The 26,075-nt window shown below is 45.4% G+C and overlaps 3 protein-coding genes and 1 long non-coding RNA gene across 4 annotated transcripts; all 4 read left to right on the top strand.

Moving 5' to 3' along the window:
- Nucleotides 1–310: 310 nt before the first annotated feature.
- LOC147971984 (uncharacterized) lies at nt 311–2,670 on the top strand. Its single transcript, XR_015603357.1, has 3 exons — nt 311–397; nt 1,408–1,515; nt 2,593–2,670. It is a non-coding gene; the product is annotated as an uncharacterized LOC147971984 (long non-coding RNA).
- A 1,257-nt stretch (nt 2,671–3,927) lies between these two features.
- Nucleotides 3,928–7,880, top strand: LOC125509780 (AT-hook motif nuclear-localized protein 10). The gene is made up of 5 exons (XM_048674813.2): nt 3,928–5,242; nt 5,734–5,786; nt 5,959–6,090; nt 6,196–6,357; nt 7,315–7,880. The coding sequence occupies exons 1-5, from the start codon at nt 4,690–4,692 to the stop codon at nt 7,606–7,608; spliced, it is 1,194 nt and encodes a 397-aa protein (XP_048530770.1). The 5' UTR covers nt 3,928–4,689; the 3' UTR covers nt 7,609–7,880.
- A 306-nt stretch (nt 7,881–8,186) lies between these two features.
- Nucleotides 8,187–10,732, top strand: LOC125509782 (uncharacterized). Its single transcript, XM_048674814.2, has 2 exons — nt 8,187–8,682; nt 10,376–10,732. Exons 1-2 carry the CDS (start codon nt 8,503–8,505, stop codon nt 10,547–10,549), a joined length of 354 nt encoding a protein of 117 aa, XP_048530771.1. The 5' UTR covers nt 8,187–8,502; the 3' UTR covers nt 10,550–10,732.
- A 491-nt stretch (nt 10,733–11,223) lies between these two features.
- Nucleotides 11,224–12,160, top strand: LOC125556258 (uncharacterized). Its single transcript, XM_048719029.2, has one exon. The coding sequence runs from the start codon at nt 11,631–11,633 to the stop codon at nt 11,970–11,972; it is 342 nt and encodes a 113-aa protein (XP_048574986.1). The 5' UTR covers nt 11,224–11,630; the 3' UTR covers nt 11,973–12,160.
- The last annotated feature ends 13,915 nt before the right edge of the window (nt 12,161–26,075 follow it).

The following is a 26,075-nucleotide window of genomic DNA, read 5'->3' as shown; positions in this document are numbered from 1 at the left end:
ATTTATGACCGTCTTTTGCGGAAACGATAGGTATCAAACTATGTCCAATTTTAGAAGGAAATTGAAGCAACAAGTTGAAACTGAAATATGTACCGTAGAACCCGGTTGCTTTATCTAGTTGACCAAGACTAGCAACTCTTTGGCTAGTATTTTATGCATGAAATAAATGCCCATTTGATTTAGCTTTAATGATCTTGATCACCATGTATTAACTCGTTTCTTCATATAATTACTCATACCCTCCACTACCATGTATTTCAGTTCTCCTATAAATACAACACCCTCGGTTCTTCCTACTCCACACTCCCATTTGAGATACAACCATACAGTCAATCTATCACCTCACCATCGCAACCTTGTCACATCTCGGTAGGTCCTATTCTTTAAGAAAATCTTGGTAGGTCCTTGCTCCATCTTCTTCCCAACCATGCCACTGTTCATGGCCATTTAGTTTGTTGATCGGTGCCACCAGTTGTTTGGCAATTTCTCTGCTCAGATCTGAATGAACCATGAGTTATGTTCATGCTCTTCATGTTTATGCTCATTGTTGATTTCCACATCTAACCGAAACAAAAAAATAGTTAAATATCTCATAATTATGAAATTTACATGAGGAATTTAGTATATGTTATAGATGTCAATTTTCATATAAATGAGTAAATCATCTTTGAACATATATGGATCCGGCCAAGTCATTTTGAAATGTTTGGGATCTGGTCATACTCTTTCAGGAACATGCGATGTAGTGAAATTGTTTTCAAAGCACATGGGTCTGGTCTAATCTTCGTCTAGATCTTGTCAAATCCTTTTTAAACTAGCTGCATATGAAAAAACTTTGGAAACATGGTAATGCAGTCAATTTTTTTCCAAATAAATATATATATTCTCAATGTTTTTCACAGACATGTGATCTTTTCAAATCGTTTTGAGAGAACCTTGCCAGAGCATAGTGTTTTTCTTTCAAAAACAACATAGTCTAGTGAATTTCCATTTAAAGCATGTTTATCTTGTCAATACCTATCAAGCGGAGCTAATTCTGGTAAGACCTTTTCGAGGACAATTGCATCTAGTCAAATCCCATTAAAATAGTTAAACTAGTTGAACTTCTTTGGAAACATATTTATCTGTTGACTTCCTTCCACATTCATACAAACATGGAAATTCAAGGAAACGGAATCGAAGTGTTTTTTTTACTAAAAATGAATCAAAGAGTTGAAATAGAAATGTGTATTGTAGAACACAGTTGGTTGCATCCAGTTGGCTGAGACTAACATCTCTCTAGATCTTTTTATGGGCATATGGAATAAAATACATGTTCGATTCATATTTTATGACCTTGATCATCATTCAGTGTACTAATTATTTTCCTCACATAATTACTCGCTCTCTCATTATCATGTATTTCAGATATCATATTAATACATCACCATCGGTTCTTCTTGCTCCACATTGGCATTCGGAATACAACCACCCCGTCAATCTAACGCCTCACTATCACAATCTTGTCAGAGCTCGGTATGCCCTCACTCCATCTTCTTCCCAGCCATGCCATTGTTTATTTCCATGTAGTTCATTGATTGGTTCCACCACTTTTTTGGTCACTACATTGTTTAGATCCGAATGAACCATGAGTGATGTTTACTCGCATATGTTTCCTAGTTTATTATTGTTGTTGTTGTTGATTTGTCTATCACAACGAACATAAAAAAGTATTTTAAACATTTCTCTTAATTATTAGATTTACAAGATGAACTAAATACATGTGATAAAGGTGAATTTTCATATGAATGAGTCAAATACTTCTGAAAACATATGCATCCAGTTAAGTCATTTTGAAACATTTGGATCTGGTCATAAGATTTCTAGAACATGTGATGTGGTCAAATTGTTTTCGAAACACATGGACCTGGTCAAATCCATTTGAGAACAAGAATCTTGTCAAATCCTTTATCTAGATTTGCCACCTTTTAAACCATATATTTTTTAAACATGTTAATATATTACAAAATAATAATTAAACAATAGATCCGCACACATCCTTTTTTAATATGACAAATCATGATCTTTAGTAAAGAATCGAATATAGTGAAAACCGTATGAAAGCATGTTTAACTTGACAAAACCTATCGAAAACATATGATCCTAGTCAGATCTTTCCAAGTACAATTGGATCTAGTCAAATTCCACTAAAACAAACATGGTGAAATCTGTTTGTTAAGAAATATGTTGGAAGCATATTGATCGATGAATTTTTTTTCCATATACATACAAGCATGGTGAAATCTATTTGTTAACATATTAGTGTGGTACTCGCAAAAAACATATTAGTATGGTATTTATTTGTGAAATACACGCTAGTCTGGTCAAAGAAAAGCATACTAGCTAATTTATGGCTTTGGTAACCGAAATATGTACTGTAGAACACAGTTGGTCGTATCTTATTGACTAGGACTAGCAACTCTTCAGCTCATTTTGGATGTATGTAATAGAATACCCATTCAATTCATATTCAATGATCTTGTTCACCATGAAATGTCTTAAGTTTTATTCTCATATCATTAATAGTTTCCATTGTCACCTATTTTTTGTAAGCCTCGATTCTTCCAACTCCACCCTACCATTCGAGTTACAACCATCTCACCTCGCCATATTAACCTTGTCACATCTCGGTATGTCATTGCTCCATCTTCATCCCAACTATTCAACTCTTCATGCATAGGTTGTTTGTTTATTGACATGGCCATTTATTTAGTGATTACTTTGATCAGATCCGAATGAGCCATGAGTGACATATATGTTTGTATTGTTTCCTGACTGTAATGTTTTTACTGTTCATTTATGTATCCCCACGAATCATAAAAGGTATATAGTTCAACTCTTTTCCATAGTTATCAGAGTTTACACAATGATGTTTACCTTGACTGCAGTGATAAATCATGATCATTTATTCGTACTATCTTATACAATATTGTCATGAATAACATAGATGACAATACGTATTCACATCTAGCATGATCTAAACAATTGCCGCCACGACAATATATGTGATAGATGTTAATTCTCGTATAACTTAGTCAAATATTTTCTGAAAACATAGGGATCCGGTCCAGCCACTCTGAAATGTTATGGTTATTGTCATACTTAAAAAGCATACAATGTGGTCAAAGTGTTTTCAAAACACAGGGATCTAGTGAAATCCCATTTTAGAACAAGGATCTTGTCAAATCCTTCATCTTGATTTGGCCAAACCCTTTCAAAATGTCTGCATGTGGAAAAAGATCCATTGAAAACATGATAATTTAGTCAAAACCGTTCAAAAGTATAGATCTAGTCAAATTTTTTTGGAAACATATAAATATGATCAAATCCTTTTTGAGCATATAAGAATATCGTCAAATCATAGTTTTTTTCTCAAAAAAAAACGCCATTTAGTGAAATTCCTTTGAAACATGTTAATCTTGTCAATACGCCGTCTCAAAAGTCCAATTCCGGCCAAAACATTTTTAGGACAACTACATTTGGTCAAATCTCATTAAAAAATTAAATTAGTTATAACCGTTATAACCTTTTTAAAAACTTATTGATGTGGTGAAACCCTTCCACAGACATACCAACCAGGCGAAATCCTTTGGCTAGCATATGAATCTGCTAAGTTTTTTGAAACACATACTAGTCTGGTCAAAGCAATGCATGCTATGTATAATTTATTATTGGCTTTGCTAGCCAGTTGGCATGTGGTGGTAGGGAGGGGAACGGCTTTGGGTTAGGTCCATGTGCACAGTGAAAAACAGACAACAGCAAAAGGGGAAAAAATATATACACAGGGTCGGATAAAGCCAAAAGCAGAGGAGGTCACAAAGTAAATATAATAAGTGCCCTGGGGGGGTCAAATAATGTAGACCCTTACCAATGCAGCCCTGACGCGCCTCACTTACCTGCCCGTTTTTAATCCCCCCGGCACAAATTTAATCCCTTTTTCTTTTCCTAAAAGATTACGTGACAGCGGGGGAGTTTAGAAAGAAAAGCAAAAGAAGAAGAAGAAGAAGAAGAAAAAAGAAACGAAATTGGGAGGAGAGCTCGTGAGGGCTCCCAAATTACGTAGGAGATAAGCGAAATCCCCAAATTTCTCGCCCCCTCCCCTCCCCGTCCGCAGTCGTTCGAGTGGCCTGCGAGCGAGCGAGCGAGCGAGCGCCCCCGAGCTCCGTCTTCCCCGCGCGCAGTGCGAGCGTGCAGCCGACGCCGAGAGCTTGGCTTTGTTGCTGCTTTTGTGTTTCCTGGCTGATTATTTTCTTTGTCTTTTGTCCGTATTTTCCCGGTATTATCCTGATTTGCGGTGATTTCTCGGTGATTTTGCCGCGCCCTCGCTCGGGCGGGGGATCTGTAATTTCTGCGCCTGGTCTGCCGAATCCTCTCGCCGGGGCTTGGATTACCAACCACCCCGCATTATTTTTCCATTTCGCTCCGGTTTACCGTTTCTTGCTCCCGTTTTCTTTTCGTTTTCTCCTCATTTTTTCCCGTCATTTGCGGCCTCGTCCCACTCGTCCCAAGATACTGTGTGTGAGCTCTGTTCGTCGTCAAAGATTTCGAGCTCTGTGCGCGCGGCGTAGGGTTTATGGTTTTCTTATAGCTGCTGCCGAGCTTGCTTGTTCTGCTTCTGGGTAGGAGCTTCGCTTCTGCTTTTTCTGAGGAATGATGGAGGTGAGGGCGTCGCAGGAGCAGCAGGGAGGGATGGCCGGGAGGGAGCCGTTCGGACTGCCCAGCAGCCCGCCCACGCCGCAGTCCTCCGGCCCCGTGCCCAACATGCGCATGACCTACGGCGAGGACGGCAACGCCTACTTCCTTAAGCCGGGCTCAGCTCCGCCGCCGGCGGAGGCGTACCAGCCAGGGGGAGGCGCTGGCCTCGACATGCCAGCTGGCCCCGACGCGGCTGCTGCGGGGGGCAATGGCGGGCCGGCGTTCGAGCTCAACATGGAGGAGGAGGCCGCCAAGAAGCGCGGCCGCGCAATGAAGTACGGCGACGACGGCAACACGTCGCTGGCATTGGTGCCCGTGCCCATGCCCGAGGAGCCCACTGCTGTGGCGCCCGGTGGTTCCGGGGCTTTCCCGCAGCCTGCCGTCAAACCGGCGGCGGGCGGCGTGCTGGCGGTGCCGCCGGTGGGGATGAAGAAGCGGGGTCGCCCCAAGGGCTCCACCAACAAGGTGAAGAAGCAGGACAAGGTCATGTCTGCGCTTGCTTTCATCGGTAAATCTCTCTCTAACCTTCTCCATTTCTCTGTTATTACGGTTTAATTACTTTTGTGAAGCAATTAGAGGAATTATTTACCTGCCCTTTATTTATTTAATTTAATTTCCTGTTGAGAAATTCGAAATTTACTGCCTAGCCTCTGGACATACTGATTAGCTTTGACTAGATCTGGGGTGTTGTACTGCGTGCAGACTGCAGGTGGAAATTACTGCTGTACCCTTCTTGCTTTTCAAACTGTAGCCTCTTTACTGTAACTGTCGTACAGGCAAGCTTAATTGAATAATTGCTGTGATTTTTGAAATAATGTGTAGCTACTAGCTAGGGATCCCTATTGCCTGACAGTTTCATCACCCAGCTGAAATTTAACTTTTTAACTGAAGCTTTACATGTCTGTTTGACTGAAGTTTAAAATGTGTCGCACTGCTTCTGTTGAGATCTCTATACAGGTGTGTTTGATCATGTTCTTGGTGAAATTTGTATTTCTGCAGGGACTGCAGGAGCTGGCTTTACTCCACATGTCATTGCTGTTCAAGCTGGAGAGGTAGTAAAAATTCCTCCTCAATCCCACATTCACATTGTAGCAGTGCCTGTTATAATATGTATTTTCGCATGTCATCCTGAGCACATACCAAAAAGCTGTGCATTTTCACATTGTAACTACAAATAACAAATTGTCCACAGCACTTCTGAATAACTTGAGTGCTGCATTGCAGGATGTGGCTGCAAAGATCCTGTCATTTGCGCAGCATGGAGTTCGTGCAGTTGTGGTTCTTTCAGCAAATGGCGCCATTTCAAACGTGACCCTTCGGCAATCTGCCACTTCAGGTGGGACGGTCACATACGAGGTATGTACTTCGAATTCGAGATAATACATCTCTTTCGTTGAAATCACTCTAGAAGGCTAGTCTATGACAGGTTTGTAAGTGATGGTTCTTGTTTTTCTGCCTCAGGGCCGATTTGAGATACTGTCACTGTCTGGATCATTCACCGTGCAAGAGACTGGAGGCCATCGTAGCCGAACCGGTGGGCTGAGTGTTTCACTTGCAAGTCCTGATGGCCGCGTCTTGGGTGGCGGAATTGCTGGACTTCTGATTGCCTGCACACCTATTCAGGTCTGTTCTTTCACACCAACCTCAAATCTCAGTAAATCATATATGTGCAGCCATAGTTTCACTTTCATGCATAGCATTCCTAATGAAACTTTCTACATTGCATATGCCAAAATACAGCCAAAAGTAAAATTCTTTGCATATTTTCGTCCCAGTGTGTTAGCATTCTTCAGTTTCTTTACCGTTTCAAACTGAGAATAATAGCTTTACTTATGTTACTTTGTAAATTACAATTGCCAATCTTTTCTATCTCATATACTAGCGAAAAGTAAAATTCTGTGCATAATTCGGTTTCATCGTGTTAGCATTCTAGCACAGCTGTCTGTCTCCTGGGTTTTGGTTTATGATGTGTATGTAAAGGCCATATGCCTCTCTGACGGATATTCTGTGCACACTGCTGAAAATTGAATGCTGCTTCATGATTCTATTCCTCAGTAGTCAGACTGCTATTTACAGTTAGTTCCCTAGAGTTTCCACATCATTGGCATCCACCTACTAGATCAGTTCTCTATTAGCAAGAAAAATTCTTTGCATAATTTCGTTTTGAGTGCATTAGCATTCCTCTGATTCCTCTTTACTGCAGCAATCGTTTGATGCATAGCTGTACATGTGTAGCTTGTGCATGATAATTGCTCATCTTTCCTAGCCCAAAGTGAAATGAATTCAGTATATTAGCAGAATTCTTCAGTTTCTTCACTGCTTCATAACCAAGGATGTTAGCACAATGATCTGTCTTCTGGATTTTCGTTTCATGATGTTTTGAAAAGGGCATGCCTCTCTGACTGAAATTCTGGGGACACTGTTGAAACCTGAATGTAGCTTCATGATTTTATTTCTCACTAGCCAGACTGTTATGTCCAACTACTTTCCTAGACTCTCCACATCATTGGCATCCACTTGTATTAGTAAGTCATTACACACTAGAGAAATGACTAACCAGTGCTATCCTTGCACCCGCAGGTTGTGGTGGGTACCTTCAACACCGTGGCCGAGAAGAAGAAGGCACCGAAGCACCAAGCTGCTGCTGCTGCACATGAGCCCGCATCCGCGCCACCGAGGATGACGCCGAGCTTCGTGCCGGCGCCGATCGCCGTGCCGCCGCTCGCGCCCGCTCCCATCAGCGTGGGGATGGCCCAGAACAGCCCGCCGTCCAGGGGCACGCTGAGCGAGTCCTCCGGCAGCCCCATGAACCAGGGAGTCCCGGCGGCGGCCACCCCCAGCAACAGCGGCCTGTCCAGCATGCCCTGGAAGTGAGCTCTGCATGCCATCGTCGTCAGTGACCAGCTTGACGTAGAACTCTGAAGCAGAAGAAGAAGAAAAAAAAACCTGAACTAGATGTCACCGTCGTCTTAGCGTAATTTCGTGGTCGAGACTGTTTGTTTAGGCGTTGAACTGTTTAATGTGTGTCAGTCGTGGATTATTGTTAGCCCGGATGGATGTCGTGGATTAATGTGTCGGATTATCGTCGTGTCGTCGTCGTCGTCGAGTTTAACCGGTGGTTATGATAAATTTATGAACCTTTGACATTTGGTGTTCTCTGCTGGGTGTGTGGCTGTGATGCTGATGGTTGTTCTTTTTGGTTTTTGTTTTTGCAAGCTTTTTGCAAGTTTTGGTGTTCTTTGTGGATTTTTCTTTATTTTTTTTGCAAATTTTCCTGTGATGCTGCTAATGTTTCTGCTCCTAGCTCCCGTGATGCTGATGGTTTTTCTGTTTGGATGTTTTTTTTTTTGCGCAATTCTTCCTTGCTGCTGGTGTTGATCCGTATGTTGATGTTACTGGGTTGCTGGAGTACGTCTTCAGCTGAAGTTGACGGGCTTTGGAGAATACGTCTTCAGGAGAAGGCGACGGTTCAGAGATCACGGGAGGCGTCCGGATGCTGGGTCGGCTCGCTGCTGCTGGGTCCCACATCTTCTCTTCCACACAGCACAGGGCGCTACAGCCCAAACGAGAAGACGGCCAAGAGAAGAGAAGACACCATCGGCGCACGAGACTCGCGGCGCCCACCAACCTCGCCACGCCGGAACCCTAGCCAGCCAGCCAGCCTGGGTATCGCCGGAGGGCGGCGCCAGTAGCGGGAGACGAGAGGGGGAGAAGGAGAGCGGAAGCGGAACCCGCGCGGTGTAGATTAGGAGGGGAGGAGGGGGCGAGATGTCTGTGCGGATCAAGGCGGTGGTGGACAGGTTCGTGAAGGAGCTGCAGGAGGCGCTGGACGCGGACATCCAGGACCGCATCATGAAGGAGCGGGAGATGCAGAGCTACATCCAGGAGCGCGAGCGCGAGGTCGCCGAGAGGGAGGCCGCCTGGAAGGCCGAGCTCTCCCGCCGCGAGGTAGTAATCCAACACCCCAGTAATCTCTGTCTCCTTCCCCACCATTCTGATTCATCTGCCTGCGTATGCCCTAGTGCTGAGTCAGTTGGTGGTGGTGTCCATGGCATGATGCCTTCAGAGTAGTTCAGATATCGGTTGCTGCTGAATGCTGGTGCATTTCAGATTTATCAGTGATCTCCTGTAGTTGCTCGATATCCGGAAGTAATTCTGAAGTTTAAGTGGCGTAGTCGAATTTGGTAGAAGGTGTTTGCTATGTTAGGTGTTGATTAATCAGTAATCGCTGCGCTTAGGGAGCAAATTTCACATCTACGGTTACTATGAGCATCTTTGAGGTCTGGGGTTCAGGTGCACTGGTTACGCTGCGGTAGTCAGTGACTGGATGTAAACTAGCCAGGTTCTTGCACAGGCATGAAAATTTGTGGTGATATACAGTAGTGATGTGAGTGGGACTACTACTGCTCTTATCATAGTTATCAATTCTAAGTATTCAGTGATTAGATATGAGCTAGCCAGGTTCTTGCACATGGATGAAAATTGGTGTCATGATTACCATAGTACTATACCGTAGTGATGTGAGTCATAGTTTTCAGTTCCAAGTAATGTGAAGGGGGGATTTTATCTTGTTCGAAAAATGTCATGTTTTTCTGTTGCTGAACAGATAGATCCTTAGTGATGTGGTGCGAATGTCAAATTGTGAGCCTATGCATAGGATTATCTTAATATAGGAGTAAAACCACGCTTTAATTTATTATTAGTATAATCACAACTATGTTGTTGTGAGAGAGCAGTAGATTTCTTGAAGCCTGTGGCTCAGTCCATATTTGGGATTCCTTCTGACCAAAGTGCTCTTATCTGCTTTCTTGCATGACTAGCACGAGGCCACCAGCCAAAGATACCTGCTTCTCTTATTGATTGTCTGCTTAAGTTTTTTTTTCTTTGCGGGAAATTGACTACTGAAGTTGAATGCACCCTTTGACTTGTTTTCCTGCATGTTTTTCTTTTTTTGTTGCTAATTTGGTTATATCTCGGCACGTTGTGCTCGTGTCTATGGTTTCTGGGCTGGCCAGCAACTCGAGGAAATACTGAATAGTGTTTGTAGATTGCAAGCATATTTTGTGCTGTGATATCAGAAAGATGTGGTGGTGTCTTGTCATATTCTGAGCACTATTCAGTTAATTGGGTAAAATGTTGTGGCTTGTGTGGTTGGCACGCATGATTTCAGAGTGTCATGTCCATCTTAAAACAAAAATTGTGGATGTCCAGTATCTGAACCTGCACACAAAACTTGTCCAGGGAGAATGTAATTCGTAAATAATTATCTTTCTGATTGTAACAAGGTATCTAATAGAGAAAATGATGTGCTTTATCATTTATGCTCTGTTGTTCATTACGAGTGATTTTGGGCTTTATATTAGCGGAGCGAGCCCTGCTGCGATGACTATGTTTTGTCATATTAGGAGCAGGATAAGTTAAGTGCACATTTTGTTCTCTCAGACCTTAAGACATTTATTTGAACTTAGAACCAGACTTAAACATCAGCTTCTTATAATTTTTAAAAAGATTTTTCGATAGACAAAAGTGAAGAGTTCTTGATCGATAACTCTAAACGTATCCATTCCTTCCCAAGTGAAACGATAACACCAGCAGCGTCTTCTTATCATGGCTTGGTTGACAGGCTACTCATCTTTGACAGGCTGAGATCGCGCGGCAAGAGGCGAGGCTGAAGATGGAGAAGGAGAACCTGGAGAAGGAAAAGAGCGTCCTCATGGGAACCGCCTCCAATCAAGACAACCAAGACGGAGCCCTCGAGATCACCGTCAGCGGCGAGAAGTACAGGTGCCTTCGTTTCTCCAAGGCAAAGAAGTGATGGACGAATGAGGCGCTGAGGAGGCCTCCGTGTACTGAACTAGGCATAGATCTGTGTACCACCAAATCACCAGCGTTGGGCCTGATTCCGATTCAAATTGAATTCTTTCTGTACAGGGAATTCTGAAGATGTGCGCAATAAAATGCATAGCAGCTCATGCCGAGCTAAGGATTTTCAGTTTTTCATCGTGTGCATTATGGATGTTGTGCAAGTTTTTTCTTTTAGGTGGCGGGTGGTGTGCAAGTGCAGCAGCTGCAAATGGAACTCAGCTGATGTAAGCTCGCCTGTCAGTTGTCATTGTCTTGTCTGGTACACCATACCAGGCCCAGCTATGCACCTATGCTAGCAAGTCGTTAACCACTAGACCAGCTCAGTGCTGGCGGTACGAATGTTCCGGTATTAATTCTCCAATATTTCTTTCCCTTACTTTCTAGACCAGCATTAGCATATCAGGCTATGTCGGTGTTCCAGCTAATTGGGCGCTAAGAAACTGTCAGCGGCCATGACAGCCTCTCGATATTCCTGCCAACTTATATATATCTCAGCTCAATCAATTAACTAAGCTCCCCGTTCTTAACAGCTACGAAAACTAGCAATCTTCCCGGCTACTCCTGGAAATTTCCTTGTAAACAAAGTGTGGTGCAGCACATTGCTCGGTTTAGTCCACCGAATGTGACCAACAGCCTGTGTACCAGAGCACTTTACGCCACTTTATTTATATAAACGTACACACGTCTTCTTGAGATGGCACCAAAAAATTCCAGCTTTGGGAACGGCCATTTGTTTAGGCTTGGAGCGCCATCAACGGCTGGCCCATTTGGCAGCTGGGCAAGCGAGCGGAGAAACGGTCGTCGTCCTCCGGGCCAATTACGGGCCCCACGGCCCAGCTCGGGCGAAAGCACCATGGAAACGCTCCCTCGAACGACACACCCCCGCAGGAAACGCGCGTCCGTCCTCCGTCGCCGTTGCCGCCACGTCTATAAAACCGCCCGCGACCGCTAGTCCAACGCCACCACCACACATCATCATCCATCGCACGAGCCGCGGAGAGGAAGGCTTCCTGTCCTGTCGGTCGGTTGACATGGGCGCCACGTCGTACGAGAGGCTGTCGAGCCACGCCGCCGGGAGCGGGCGCGGAGGGGGAGGGCTCGGGGCGTGGGCGGCGCTGAGGCGCGGGCTGGCGCGGCTGTGCGCCGCGCGGCGCGGGCGGTGGGCGCCGGCGAGGGGCATGCTGGTGCGGGCGCGGGGGAGGAGCTGGCGCGGCCGCACGAGGGTGGCGGCCGGGTGCGGGTACGACTCCGAGGGCTACGCGCGCAACTTCGACGACGGGCTGTGGAAGGCGGAGGAGGGCGCGCCGTGGAGGGCCGCGGGGCCGGCGATCGGCGCCTGCAGGCTCGCCCGCGCCGTGTCCTCCCTCCAGTGATTCATTCTTTCGGCGTTTTTGTGATCGCTCTGTGCGTTGTGAGGTAGCCATTGGTTAATTTTTTTTTTCAGGATTTGATTCTCGTAGTTGGATTAATTATTGTAGGACAGTTTTGTTTGTATAGTTTGTAAATCAGGCACGCAGAATTGAATAAATCTCGATGTACATGGCCATGTTTTTTGAGTTCATTTGGAATGGTGACGATACATGAAGAAAGAAGGGCAGATATGACGAATGTTTGGCACAAATTATGATACGGCACGAGCACTAAGAGCAACTTCAATGGGGCGATCCATTTCGTCCGCCGCCGTCAGTTTGAATCGGCGCGGACAAAAAAAAGCCCCAACACGGCGACCCAAACCAAATGAAGTCGGCTTCGCGTCCGCACCGACGCATTTGCGACCCAAATTTACGTCCCAAATGCGTCGGCGCGGACGTGGCACGGACGCCACGCGCGTCTTCTCGGTGTCCGCCACGGCCCCACCTGGCGGTCGTTCAACCGCCCGTCACCTACCTGGTCAGCTTAATTTATGACCTGAGGCCCACACGTCATCGATGGCAGTCGTCCTTTTTTAAGCCGACTGTGCGGCGGGTCCGTCCTCATCCAGCCAGCCCACATCCTCATCTAGCCACACTCGCTCTCTCGTCGCCGGCAAACCCTAACCACCCCGGCCGTGCCAAATGGGGCTCTTCTCCGGCGCCGGCAGCAGCAACAAGGCCAAGGGCAAGTCGCCCGCCATCCCCTTTCCCTCGGAGTTTCTCCTGCCTCCGCCGCCGGCGCCAGCTCGCCGGCCGAGGCATCGCGTCAACGTGCCGGTGCACCAGGCGGAGTGTTACTGGCAGCACCGCGTGCCTCTCCCATACCCCGATGCCACCCTGCCGCATGACTGGCATCTAGATCCGGAGAGGATCCCGGTGCCAGCGGCCCCATGGTCGGCCAGGGCAACGTGGAGGAGGTGCGGCGCCGGCGGGCGCTCCTGACACCGGAGCAACGCCGCCTACGCCTCCGACTCGCCCAACTGGGCACGCTGGTTCGCCTTCGAGCACGAGGAGGCGAGGCGACGCAGCGTCCGCGAGGTCGACCGCACCGTGCCACCGCCCCCGCTCATCGTCCGCGAGAAGGACCAGGTGGCGGAGGCCGCCTACCAGGCTGCCCTTGCGGCGGTCTACTGGGAGAGCGAGGAGGATGAGCGGCGCAGGGCGGCGGCGGCAGAGGAAGAGGAGGCGACGTACGACGCGGTCATGGCGCAGGCCATGGCCCTCTCCGCGGCGGGCGACTGCGTCCTGCCGCTGGTGATCCCGCCGTCTTCGCCGTCCTATGTGAAAGCAGAGCCGGAGCCGTCCCCCATAGAGCGCTACTCCTGGACGGGAGTAGTGCACGAGTGCGTCCGCGCACCGCCGGTCTGGGTGAGGGCCACGCGGCGCAGGAGGCGGCGTACCTCGAGCACCGGCGCCACATCTGGCTGGCCGAGGAGCGTCGCGACGGCGAGTACCTCGAGATGCTCGAGCACGACGCCGAGGAGGAGGCGCTGCAGGAAATATGCCCTAGAGGCAATAATAAAGTTATTATTTATTTCCTTATATCATGATAAATGTTTATTATTCATGCTAGAATTGTATTAATCAGAAACATAATACATGTGTGAATACATAGACAAACAGAGTGTCACTAGTATGCCTCTACTTGACTAGCTCGTTAATCAAAGATGGTTATGTTTCCTAACCATGGACAAAGAGTTGTCATTTGATTAACAGGATCACATCATTAGTTGAATGATCTGATTGACATGACCCATTCCATTAGCTTAGCACCCGATCGTTTAGTATGTTGCTATTGCTTTCTTCATGACTTATACATGTTCCTATGACTATGAGATTATGCAACTCCCGTTTGCCAGAGGAACACTTTGTGTGCTACCAAACGTCACAACGTAACTGGGTGATTATAAAGGAGCTCTACAGGTGTCTCCAAAGGTACATGTTGGGTTGGCGTATTTCGAGATTAGGATTTGTCACTCCGATTGTCGGAGAGGTATCTCTGGGCCCTCTCGGTAATGCACATCACTTAAGCCTTGCAAGCATTGCAACTAATGAGTTAGTTGCGGGATGATGTATTACAGAACGAGTAAAGAGACTTGCCGGTAACGAGATTGAACTAGGTATGGGATACCGACGATCGAATCTCGGGCAAGTAACATACTGATGACAAAGGGAACACCATATGTTGTTATGCGGTCTGACTGATAAAAGATCTTCGTAGAATATGTAGGAGCCAATATGAGCATCCAGGTTCCGCTATTGGTTATTGACCGGAGATGTGTCTCGGTCATGTCTACATTGTTCTCGAACCCGTAGGGTCCGCACGCTTAAGGTTACGATGACAGTTATATTATGAGTTTATGCATTTTGATGTACCGAAGGTTGTTCGGAGTCCCGGATGTGATCACAGACATGACGAGGAGTCTCGAAATGGTCGAGACATAAAGATTGATATATTGGAAGCCTATGTTTGGATATCAGAAGTGTTCCGGGTGAAATCGGGATTTTACCGGAGTACCGGGAGGTTACCGGAACCCCCCGGGAGGTATATGGGCCTTAGTGGGCCTTAGTGGAAGAAGAGAAGAGGCAGCCAGGGCTGGGCCGCGCGCCCCTCCACCCCTAGTCTGAATAGGACAAGGAGAGAGGGGGCCGGCGCCCCCCTCCTTCTCTCTCTCTTTTCCCACCTCACGAATCCTATTCCAACTAGGAAAGGGGGGAGTCCTACTCCCAGAGGGAGTAGGACTCCTCCTGGCACGCCTCTCCTGGTCGGCCGGCCCCCCTCCCTTGAACCTTTATATACGGAGGCAGGGGCACCCCCTAGACACACAAGTTGATCTTCGTGATCGTTCCTTAGCCGTGTGCGGTGCCCCCCTCCACCATATTCCACCTCGGTCATATTGTAGCGGTGCTTAGGCAAAGCCCTGCGATGGTAAACATCAAGATCGTCACCACGCCGTCGTGCTGACGGAACTCTTCCCCGACACTTTGCTGGATCGGAGTCCGGGGATCGTCATCGAGCTGAACGTATGCTAGAACTCGGAGGTGCCGTAGTTTCGGTGCTTGATCGGTCGGGCCGTGGAGACGTACGACTACATCAACCAAACGCTTCCGTTGTCGATCTATAAGGGTATGTAGATCATACTCTCCCCTCTCGTTGCTATGCATCACCATGATCTTGCGTGAGCGTAGGAATTTTTTTGAAATTACTACGAAACCCAACAGTGGCATCTGAGCTTAGGTTTTATGTGTTGATGTTATATGCACGAGTAGAACACAAGTAAGTTGTGGGCGATATAAGTCATATTGCTTACCAGCATGTCATACTTTGGTTCGGCGGTATTGTTGGACGAAGCGGCCCGGACCGACATTACGCGTACGCTTACGCGAGACCGGTTCTCCCGACGTGCTTTGCACATAGGTGGCTTGCGGGTGACAGTTTCTCCAACTTTAGTTGAACCAAGTGTGGCTACGCCCGGTCCTTGCGAAGGTTAAAACAGCACCAACTTGACAAACTATCGTTGTGGTTTTGATGCGTAGGTAAGATTGGTTCTTGCTTAAGCCCGTAGCAGCCACATAAAACATGCAACAACAAAGTAGAGGACGTCTAACTTGTTTTTGCAGGGCATGTTGTGATGTGATATGGTCAAGACATGATGCTAAATTTTATTGTATGAGATGATCATGTTTTGTAACCGAGTTATCGGCAACTGGCAGGAGCCATATGGTTGTCGCTTTATTGTATGCAATGCAATCGCGCTGTAATGCTTTACTTTATCACTAAGCGGTAGCGATAGTCGTGGAAGCATAAGATTGGCGAGACGACAACGATGCTACGATGGAGATCAAGGTGTCGCGCCGGTGACGATGGTGATCATGACGGTGCTTCGAAGATGGAGATCACAAGCACAAGATGATGATGGCCATATCATATCACTTATATTGATTGCATGTGATGTTTATCTTTTATGCATCTTATCTTGCTTTGATTGACGGTAGCATTATAAGATGATCTCTCACTAATTATCAAGAAGTGTTCTCCCTAAGTATGCACCGTTGCGAAAGTTCTTCGTGCTGAGACACCACGTGATGATCGGGTGTGATAGGCTCTACGTTCAAATACAACGGGTGCAAAACAGTTGCACACGCGGAATACTCAGGTTATACTTGACGAGCCAAGCATATACAGATATGGCCTTGGAACACGGAGACCGAAAGGTCGAGCGTGAATCATATAGTAGATATGATCAACATAGTGATGTTCACCAATGAAACTACTCCATCTCACGTGATGATCGGACATGGTTTAGTTGATTTGGATCACGTAATCACTTAGAGGATTAGAGGGATGTCTATCTAAGTGGGAGTTCTTAAGTAATATGATTAATTGAACTTAAATTTATCATGAACTTAGTCCTGGTAGTATTTTGCAAATTATGTTGTAGATCAATAGCTCGCGTTGTTGCTTCCCTGTGTTTATTTTGATATGTTCCTAGAGAAAATTGTGTTGAAAGATGTTAGTAGCAATGATGCGGATTGGATCCGTGATCTGAGGTTTATCCTCATTGCTGCACAGAAGAATTATGTCCTTGATGCACCACTAGGTGACGGACCTATTGCAGGAGCAGATGCAGACGTTGTGAACGTTTGGCTAGCTCAATATGATGACTACTTGATAGTTTAGTGCACCATGCTTAATGGCTTAGAATCGGGACTCCAAAGACGTTTTGAACGTCATGGAGCATATGAGATGTTCCAGGAGTTGAAGTTAATATTTCAAGCAAATACCCGAGTTGAGAGATATGAAGTCTCCAACAAGTTCTATAGCTAAAAGATGGAGGAAAATCGCTCAATTAGTGAGCATGTGCCCAGATTGTCTGAGTAATACAATCGCTTGAATCAAGTGGGAGTTAATCTTCCAGATAAGATAGTGATTGACAGAATTCTCTAGTCACCATCACCAAGTTAGTAGAACTTCGTGATGAACTATGATATGCAAGGGATAACGGAAACGATTCCCAAGCTCTTCGTAATGCGGAAATTGACGAAGGTAGAAATCGAGAAAAACATCAAGTGTTGATGGTAGACAAGACCACTAGTTTCAAGAAAAAGGGCAGAGGGAAGAAGGGGAACTTCAAGAAGAACAGCAAGCAAGTTGCTGATCAAGTGAAGAAGCCCAAGTCTGGTCCTAAGCCTGAGACTAAGTGTTTCTACTGCAAAGGGACTGGTCACTGGAAGCGGAACTACCCCAAGTGATTGGCAGATAAGAAGGATGGCAAAGTGAACATAAGTATATTTGATATACATGTTATTGATGTGTACTTTACTAGTGTTTATAGCAACCCCTCAGTATTTGATACTAGTTCAGTTGCTAAGATTAGTAACTCGAAACGGGAGTTGCAGAATAAACAGAGACTAGTTAAGGGTGAAGTGACGATGTGTGTTGGAAGTGGTTCCAAGATTGATATGATCATCATCGCACACTCCCTATACTTTCAGGATTAGTGTTGAACCTGAATAAGTGTTATTTGGTGTTTGCGTTGAGCATGAATATGATTTGATCATGTTTATTGTAATACGGTTATTCATTTAAGTAAGAGAATAAATTGTTGTTCTGTTTACATGAATAAAACCTTATATGGTTACACACCCAATGAAAATAGTTCGTTGGATCTCGATCGTAGTGATACACATAATCATAATATTGAAACGAAAAGATGCAAAGTTAATAATGATAGTGCAACTTATTTGTAGCACTGCCGTTTAGGTCATATTGGTGTAAAGCGCATGAAGAAACTCCATGCTGATGGGATTTTGGAATCACTTGATTATGAATCACTTGATGCTTGCGAACCATGCCTCATGGGCAAGATGACTAAGACTCCGTTCTCCGGAGCGAGCAATTGACTTATTAGAAATAATACATACTGATGTATGCGGTCCGATGGGTGTTAAGGCTCATGGCAAGTATCGTTATTTTCTGAACTTCACAGATGATTTGAGCAGATATGGGTATATCTACTTGATGAAACATAAGTCTGAAACATTTGAAAAGTTCAAAGAATTTCAGAGTGAAGTGGAAAATCATCGTGACAAGAAAATAAAGTTTCTACGATCTGATCGCGGAGACAAATATTTGAGTTACGAGTTTGGTCTTTAATTAAAACAATGTGGAATAGTTTCAGAAACTCATGCCACATGGAACACCACATCATAATGGTGTGTCCGAACGTCATAACTGTACTTTATTGGATATAGTGCAATCTATGATGTCTATTACCGATCTACCACTATCGTTTTGGGGTTATGCATTAGAGACAGTTGCATTCACGTTAAAAGGGCACCATCTAAATCTGTTGAGACGACACCGTATGAACTGTGGTTTGGCAAGAAACCAAAGTTGTCGTTTCTTAAAGTTTGGGGTTGCAATGCTTATGTGAAAAAGTTTCATCCTGATAAGCTCAAACCCAAATCGGAAAAGTGTGTCTTCATAGGATACCCAAAAAGTTACTGTTGGGTACACCTTCTATCACAGATCCAAAGGCAAGACATTCGTTGCTAATAATGGATCCTTTCTAGAGAAGGAGGTTCTCTCGAAAGAAGTGAGTGGGAGGAAAGTAGAACTTGATAAGGTAATTGTACCTTCTCCCTTATTGGAAAGTAGTTCATCACAGAAATCTGTTCCCGTGACTACTACACCAATTAGTGAGGAAGCTAATGATGATGATCATGTAACTTCAGATCAAGTTACTATCGAATCTCGTAGGTAAACCAGAGTGAGATCCGCACCAGAGTGGTACGGTAATCCTGTTCTGGAGGTCATGCTACTTGATCATGACGAACCTACGAACTATGAAGAAGCGATGGTGAGCCCAGATTCCGCGAAATGGTTTGAGGCCATGAAATCTGAGATATGATCCATGTATGAGAACAAAGTATGGACTTTGATGGATTTGCCCAATGATCGGCAAGCCATAGAAAATAAATGGATCTTCAAGAGGAAGACGGACGCTGATAGTAGTGTTACTATCTACAAAGCTAGAATTGTCGCAAAAGATTTTCGACAAGTTCAAGGTGTTGACTACGATGAGAGTTTCTCACTCGTATCTATGCTTAAGTCTGTCCTAATCATGTTAGCAATTGCCGCATTTTATGAAATCTGGCAAATGGATAAACAAAACTGCATTCCTTAATAGATTTATTAAAGAAGAGTTGTATATGACACAACCAGAAGGTTTTGTCAATCCTAAAGGTGCTAACAAAATAAGCAAGCTCCAGCGATCCATCTATGGACTAGTGCAAGCATCTCGGAGTTGAAATATACGCTTTGATAAGTTGATCAAAGCATATAGTTTTATACAGACTTGCGATGAAGCCTGTATTTACAAGAAAGTGAGTGGGAGCACTACAACATTTCTGATAAGTATATGTGAATGACATATTGTTGATCAGAAATAATGTAGAATTATTCTGCAAAGCATAAAGGAGTGTTTTAAAGGAATTTTCCAAAGAAAGACCTCGGTGAAGCTGCTGACATATTGAACATCAAGATCTATAGAGATAGATCAAGACGCTTGATAAGTTTTTTTCAATGAGTACATACCTTGACAAGATTTTGAAGTAGTTCAAAATAGAACAGTCAAAGAAAGAGTTCTTGTCTGTATTACAAGGTGTGAAATTGAGTAAGACTCAAAACCCGACCACGACAGAAGATAGAAAGAGAATGAAAGTCATTCCCTATGCCTCAGCCATAGGTTCTATAAAGTATGCCATGCTATGTACCAGATCTATTGTATACCCTACACTGATTTTGGCAAGGTAGTACAATAGTGATCTAGGAGTAGATCACTGGACAGCGGTCAAAATTATCCTTAGTGGAATAAGGATATGTTTCTCGATTATGGAGGTGACAAAAAGGTTTGTCGTAAAGGGTTACGTCGATGCAAGTTTTGACACTAATCCAGATGACTCTAAGTCTCAATCTGGATACATATTGAAAGTGGGAGCAATTAGCTAGAGTAACTCTGTGCAGAGCATTGTTGACATAGAAATTTGCAAAATACATACGGATCTGAATGTGGCAGACCCGTTGACTAAACTTCTCTCACAAGCAAAACATGATCACACCTTAGTACTCTTTGGGTGTTAATCACATAGCGATGTGAACTAGATTACTGAATCTAGTAAACCCTTTGGGTGTTGGTCACATAAAGATGTGAACTAATCACATAAAGATGTGAACTATTAGTGTTAAATCACATGGTGATGTGAACTAGATTATTGACTCTAGTGCAAGTGGGAGACTGAAGGAAATATGCCCTAGAGGCAATAATAAAGTTATTATTTATTTCCTTATATCATGATAAATGTTTATTATTCATGCTATAGTTGTATTAACCGGAAACATAATACATGTGTGAATACATAGACAAACAGAGTGTCACTAGTATGCCTCTACTTGACTAGCTCGTTAATCAAAGATGGTTATGTTTCCTAACCATGGACAAAGAGTTGTCATTTGATTAACAGGATCACATCATTAGTTGAATGATCTGATTGACATGACCCATTCCATTAGCTTAGCACCCGATCGTTTAGTATGTTGCTATTGCTTTCTTCATGACTTATACATGTTCCTATGACTATGAGATTATGCAACTCCCGTTTGCCAGAGGAACACTTTGTGTGCTACCAAACGTCACAAGTAACTGGGTGATTATAAAGGAGCTCTACAGGTGTCTCCAAAGGTACATGTTGGGTTGGCGTATTTCGAGATTAGGATTTGTCACTCCGATTGTCGGAGAGGTATCTCTGGGCCCTCTCGGTAATGCACATCACTTAAGCCTTGCAAGCATTGCAACTAATGAGTTAGTTGCGGGATGATGTATTACAGAACGAGTAAAGAGACTTGCCGATAACGAGATTGAACTAGGTATGGGATACCGATGATCGAATCTCGGGCAAGTAACATACCGATGACAAAGGGAACAACGTATGTTGTTATGCGGTCTGACCGATAAAAGATCTTCGTAGAATATGTAGGAGCCAATATGAGCATCCAGGTTCCGCTATTGGTTATTGACCGGAGACGTGTCTCGGTCATGTCTACATTGTTCTCGAACCCGTAGGGTCCGCACGCTTAAGGTTACGATGACAGTTATATTATGAGTTTATGCATTTTGATGTACCGAAGGTTGTTCGGAGTCCCGGATGTGATCACGAACATGACGAGGAGTCTCAAAATGGTCGAGAAATAAAGATTGATATATTGGAAGACTATGTTTGGATATCGGAAGTGTTCCGGGTGAAATCGGGATTTTACCGGAGTACTGGGAGGTTACCGGAACCCCCCGGGAGGTATATGGGCCTTAGTGGGCCTTAGTGGAAGAAGAGAAGAGGCAGCCAGGGCTGGGCCGCGCGCTCCTCCACCCCTAGTCCGAATAGGACAAGGAGAGAGGGGGCCGGCGCCCCCTCCTTCTCTCTCTCTTTTCCCACCTCACGAATCCTATTCCAACTAGGAAAGGGGGGAGTCCTAACTCCTCCTGGCGCGCCTCTCCTGGCCGGCCGGCCCCCTCCCTTGAACCTTTATATACGGAGGTAGGGGCACCCCCTAGACACACAAGTTGATCTTCGTGATCGTTCCTTAGCCGTGTGCGGTGCCCCCCTCCATCATATTCCACCTCGGTCATATTGTAGCGGTGCTTAGGCGAAGCCCTGCGACGGTAGAACATCAAGATCGTCACCACGCCGTCGTGCTGACGGAACTCTTCCCCGACACTTTGCTGGATCGGAGTCCGGGGATCGTCATCGAGCTGAACATGTGCTAGAACTCGGAGGTGCCGTAGTTTCGGTGCTTGATCGGTCGGGCCGTGGAGACGTACGACTACATCAACCAAACGCTTTCGTTGTCGATCTACAAGGGTACGTAGATCATACTCTCCCCTCTCGTTGCTATGCATCACCATGATCTTGCGTGAGCGTAGGAAATTTTTTGAAAGTACTACGAAACCCAACAGGCGCACCAGGCCGCAGCGGCACAGGCGGCAGCAGAGCCCGCGCCGGCGCCGACACAACCCGCACCCGACATGAACGCCCTCTAGAACTCGACGTTCTCCTGGGCCGACCCTGCGCCGACGCTCATCGACATCACGGACCCCGAGGACGACGACGACGCCTAGGGCAGCGCGCCACCTCATAGTTTAGTTTACTTTAAGTTTTTATTAATGCTAATGTGGACGCGTGGACTCTCGCCAGCCTTCGTGGCCGGCTTTAATGTATAATTATCGCTTGTTTTTTTCTCGCTATGTCAAAAATGGGTCGGGCCAGCGTTGGGCGCACGCGCTGACCCAAATGCAGAAGTGAACGTTCATGTCCGTCTGGCCAACCCAAACGGACAAAAAGCGGACAAAAGCGTCATCCGTTTGGGTCGACCGGTTGGAGTTGCTCTAAGCTATCTCAAAACCTGTCAATACAAAATTTGAAAGCTCAGAGATATAGCAAATGGAGCTCTCGTGTAAAATAACTTGTGGTTACTTCCAACTCATTAGCTCCTTACAAAATGAACTCTTTTTTCCTAAAAACTTCCGATCTATTCATCTTCAATCATAGCAGTACAACGAACATCAGAAATAATAAAAATTACATCCAGATCCGTAGACCACCTAGCTACGACTACAAGCACTGAAGCGGGCTGAAGGCGCGCCGCTGTCATCGCCCCTCCCTCACTGGAGTCGGGCACAACTTGTTGTAATAGACAGTCGGAAAGTCGTCGTGCTAAGGTCCCATAGGACCAGCGCACCAGAACAGCAACCGCCGCCGATGAAGGATAACGTAGATCGAAATGATCCAATCCGAAGACACACGATCATAGACGAAAAACAACCAGATCCAAGCAAATCCACCGAGGATAGATCCGCCAGAGACACACCTCCACACGCCCATCAACGATGCTAGCCGCACCACTGGAACGGGGGCTAGGCGGGGAGACCTTTATTCCATCTTCAGGGAGCCGCCGCCGTTTCGTCTTCCTGAGCAGGACACAAACCCTTACAAATCTGAAAGGAACGACTAACAACGGAGCCCTCTCGCCGGCCCTTACTAGGATCGACCTCGCCTCCATGGCCCTAGGGCCACCGGAGATGAGGCAGACCTGCAGCGGAGCCGGCGAGAGGCACAAACCCTAGCTTTTTTGGTGGAGGAGGAGGCGGCTGCGTTGTCTTTTCACTAACCTTAGTTCTTTTTTACAAAATGGACTCTCATGTAAAATAACTTGTGGTTACTTCCAAAAGGAGCTACAAGGTAAATGTTATCATGTTCGCACTTATGTCTCGCATCACTGGCCCTGTAGGGTTCAGCCGTTGGTTTTACACTCACAAATTAATTGTCATGTACCACACGTGCACCCTGAATATGAAAACATAAGTTAATAAACTTGCTAATATTAGAATATATAGTTTTACATTTCCAAATATAACAGAAAGTCTGGTGCTCGTAAAATGACCAAAATTTGGTACTAATTTTGATATTGTTTCAGACTTTTTGATAAAAAAAGAATAAGCTTAGTTCTACTATGAAACTTTGAGATACCTATATCACAGGAATTTTGGTGCATTTTTAACAAAATAAGTGTCATCGGCACACACTAGACGAGCTGTTGTGAGTTTGGCTTTGTGAGTGAGGGCGCATAGGGTGTTGATTTGTGGTGTGGTTCGCTTTCGTCCAACCACATGAGTTGATCTCGATCAATTCCTAACAAGGACAGTGCCTAGTGGGCTCAGAGTTTAGAACGATTGGCTCTTGACTTTGTGGTCTAGCTATGCACTTGGGTAATGTTTGGCCATTATCATAAATGATATGTCATTAAGTGCATTTTTAGCAAATATGTTTTTATTCGGTAATGTTACCCAGTGAACGTCGTCGGCTGGGAGAGGGTTGGCAAGCAAACGCTATTTGATGGCAGTCTTAGTTGTGAGGAAAGATCAAACGACGACAATTAAGAAACATGCACTCTCTGAAGAAATTGTCATGTCGCTCTGAAGCAACTGCCATCCCCTCACAACTAAAAATACCATCTAAAACGTTCGCAAAGGCCACCCTCCCTGGCGAACCTTCACCAGTTAACAGGGTCCTTTTTATTTGGGGGGAGAGGTGTCATGCCACCCCCAACGGGATCCACTGATGACCCATGTCTCGCATACATGTACGTCATATGACGTCAAATTACGAATAATACAAAGCAAATCGGACAATTCATTTTTCTAAATTGAGATAAACTATGAAATTGGGCTTGTTTTTTGTTACGTTTTCATACAAATCTATATGCGGTAACTATTAGGTTCGCCACACTGCTTAGCACCACCCAAATTATCAAGGAGATAAAGTAGTACACCAATGATAATGAAGACAATAACCATCAACAATAAATAAATAACAACAACAAAGACAACAACCGAGCTAGGCTCAAAAGGAGTTGCCGAATGCAGAAACATAGAGAAGTGGTATCTTATTACTAAAAAAAGAAGGCAGTATGCAAGTATCTTATAAACCAAATACTCCCTTGGTCCAAAATTAAGTGTCATTGATTTAGTACAACTTTGTACTAAATCAGCAACATTTATTTTGGGAGGGAGGGAGTATGTAAACTTTTTATTTGTGGGGTACATATGTAACCTTTTAAGGTTAAACGGAGTAACAATTTCAACAATATTTTTTGCAAAAACTATTGTATTACTCATAAATCAGGGGTACAATCAGGTCTACATAGATCCTCCACATCTCGAGCAAGTAACATACCGATGACAAAGGGAATCACGTATGTTGTTATTGCGGTTTGACCGATAAAGATATTTGTAGAATATGTAGGAACCAATATGAGCATCCAGGTTCCACTGTTGATTATTGACTGGAGATGTGTCTCGGTCATGTCTACATAGTTCTCGAACCCGTAGGGTCCGCACGCTTAACGTTCGATGACGATTTGTATTATGAGTTATGTGTTTTGGTGACCGAAGATTGTTCAGAGTCCCGGATGAGGTCACGGACATGACGAGGAGTTTCGAAATGGTCGAGAGGTAAAGATTGATATATTGGACGATGGTATTCGGACACCGGAATGGTTTCGGAGTGGTTCGGGTATTTTTCGGAGTACCGGGAGGTTACCGGACCCTCCCCCCCCGGAGAAGTAATGGGCCTTCATGGGCCATAGGGGAGAGAGAGGGGAGCCCGCAAGGGGTGCCCCCCATGGGAGTCCGAATTGGACAAGGGGGAGGGGGCGCGGCCCCCTTTCCTTCTCCCTTTCCTTCTCCCTCTCCCCGTCCCTCTCCTTCCCTTTTCCCTCTCCGAAAGAAAGGAAAGGGGGGCCGACTAGGATTGGGAGTCCTAGTCGGTTTCCCCCCACTTGGGCGCGTCCCTAGGGCTGACCTCCTCCACTCCTCCTTTATATACGGGGGTAGGGGCACCCCAAAGCACAACATTTGTTTCTTAGCCGTGTGCGGTGCCTCCCTCCACAGTTTACTCCTTCGGTCATATTGTCGTAGTGCTTAGGCGAAGCCATGCGCGGATCACATCACCATCACCACGCTGTCGTGCTGACGAAACTCTCCCTCGACACTTTGCTAGATCAAGAGTTCGAGGGACGTCATCGAGTTGGACGTGTGCTGAACTCGGAGGTGCCATACGTTCGGTACTTCATCGGTTGGACCGCGAAGAAGTTCGACTACATCAACCGCGTTAACCTAACGCTTCTGCTTTCGGTCTACGAGGGTACGTGGACACACTCTCCCCCTCTTGTTGCTATGCATCTCCTAGATAGATCTTGCGTGATCGTAGGAATTTTTTTGAAATTGCGTGCTACGTTCCCCAACAGTGGCATCTGAGCCAGGTCTATGCGTAGATGATATGCACGAGTTGAACACAAAGAGTTGTGGGCGATCATAGTCATACTGCTTACCACCAACGTCTTATTTTGATTCGGCGGTATTGTCGGATGAAGCGGCCCGGACCAACCTTACATGACCACGTTCATGAGACCGGTTCCACCGACAGGAGTGCAACTTGTTTTGCATAAAG

The sequence above is a fragment of the Triticum urartu genome, chromosome 5A, assembly GCF_056163025.1.
Source record: "Triticum urartu cultivar PI428250 chromosome 5A, HENAU_Tu73, whole genome shotgun sequence".
Lineage (NCBI taxonomy): Eukaryota > Viridiplantae > Streptophyta > Magnoliopsida > Poales > Poaceae > Triticum > Triticum urartu.
Note: the sequence above shows the minus strand (reverse complement) of the source record. Positions and strands in the feature narration are given on the sequence as shown.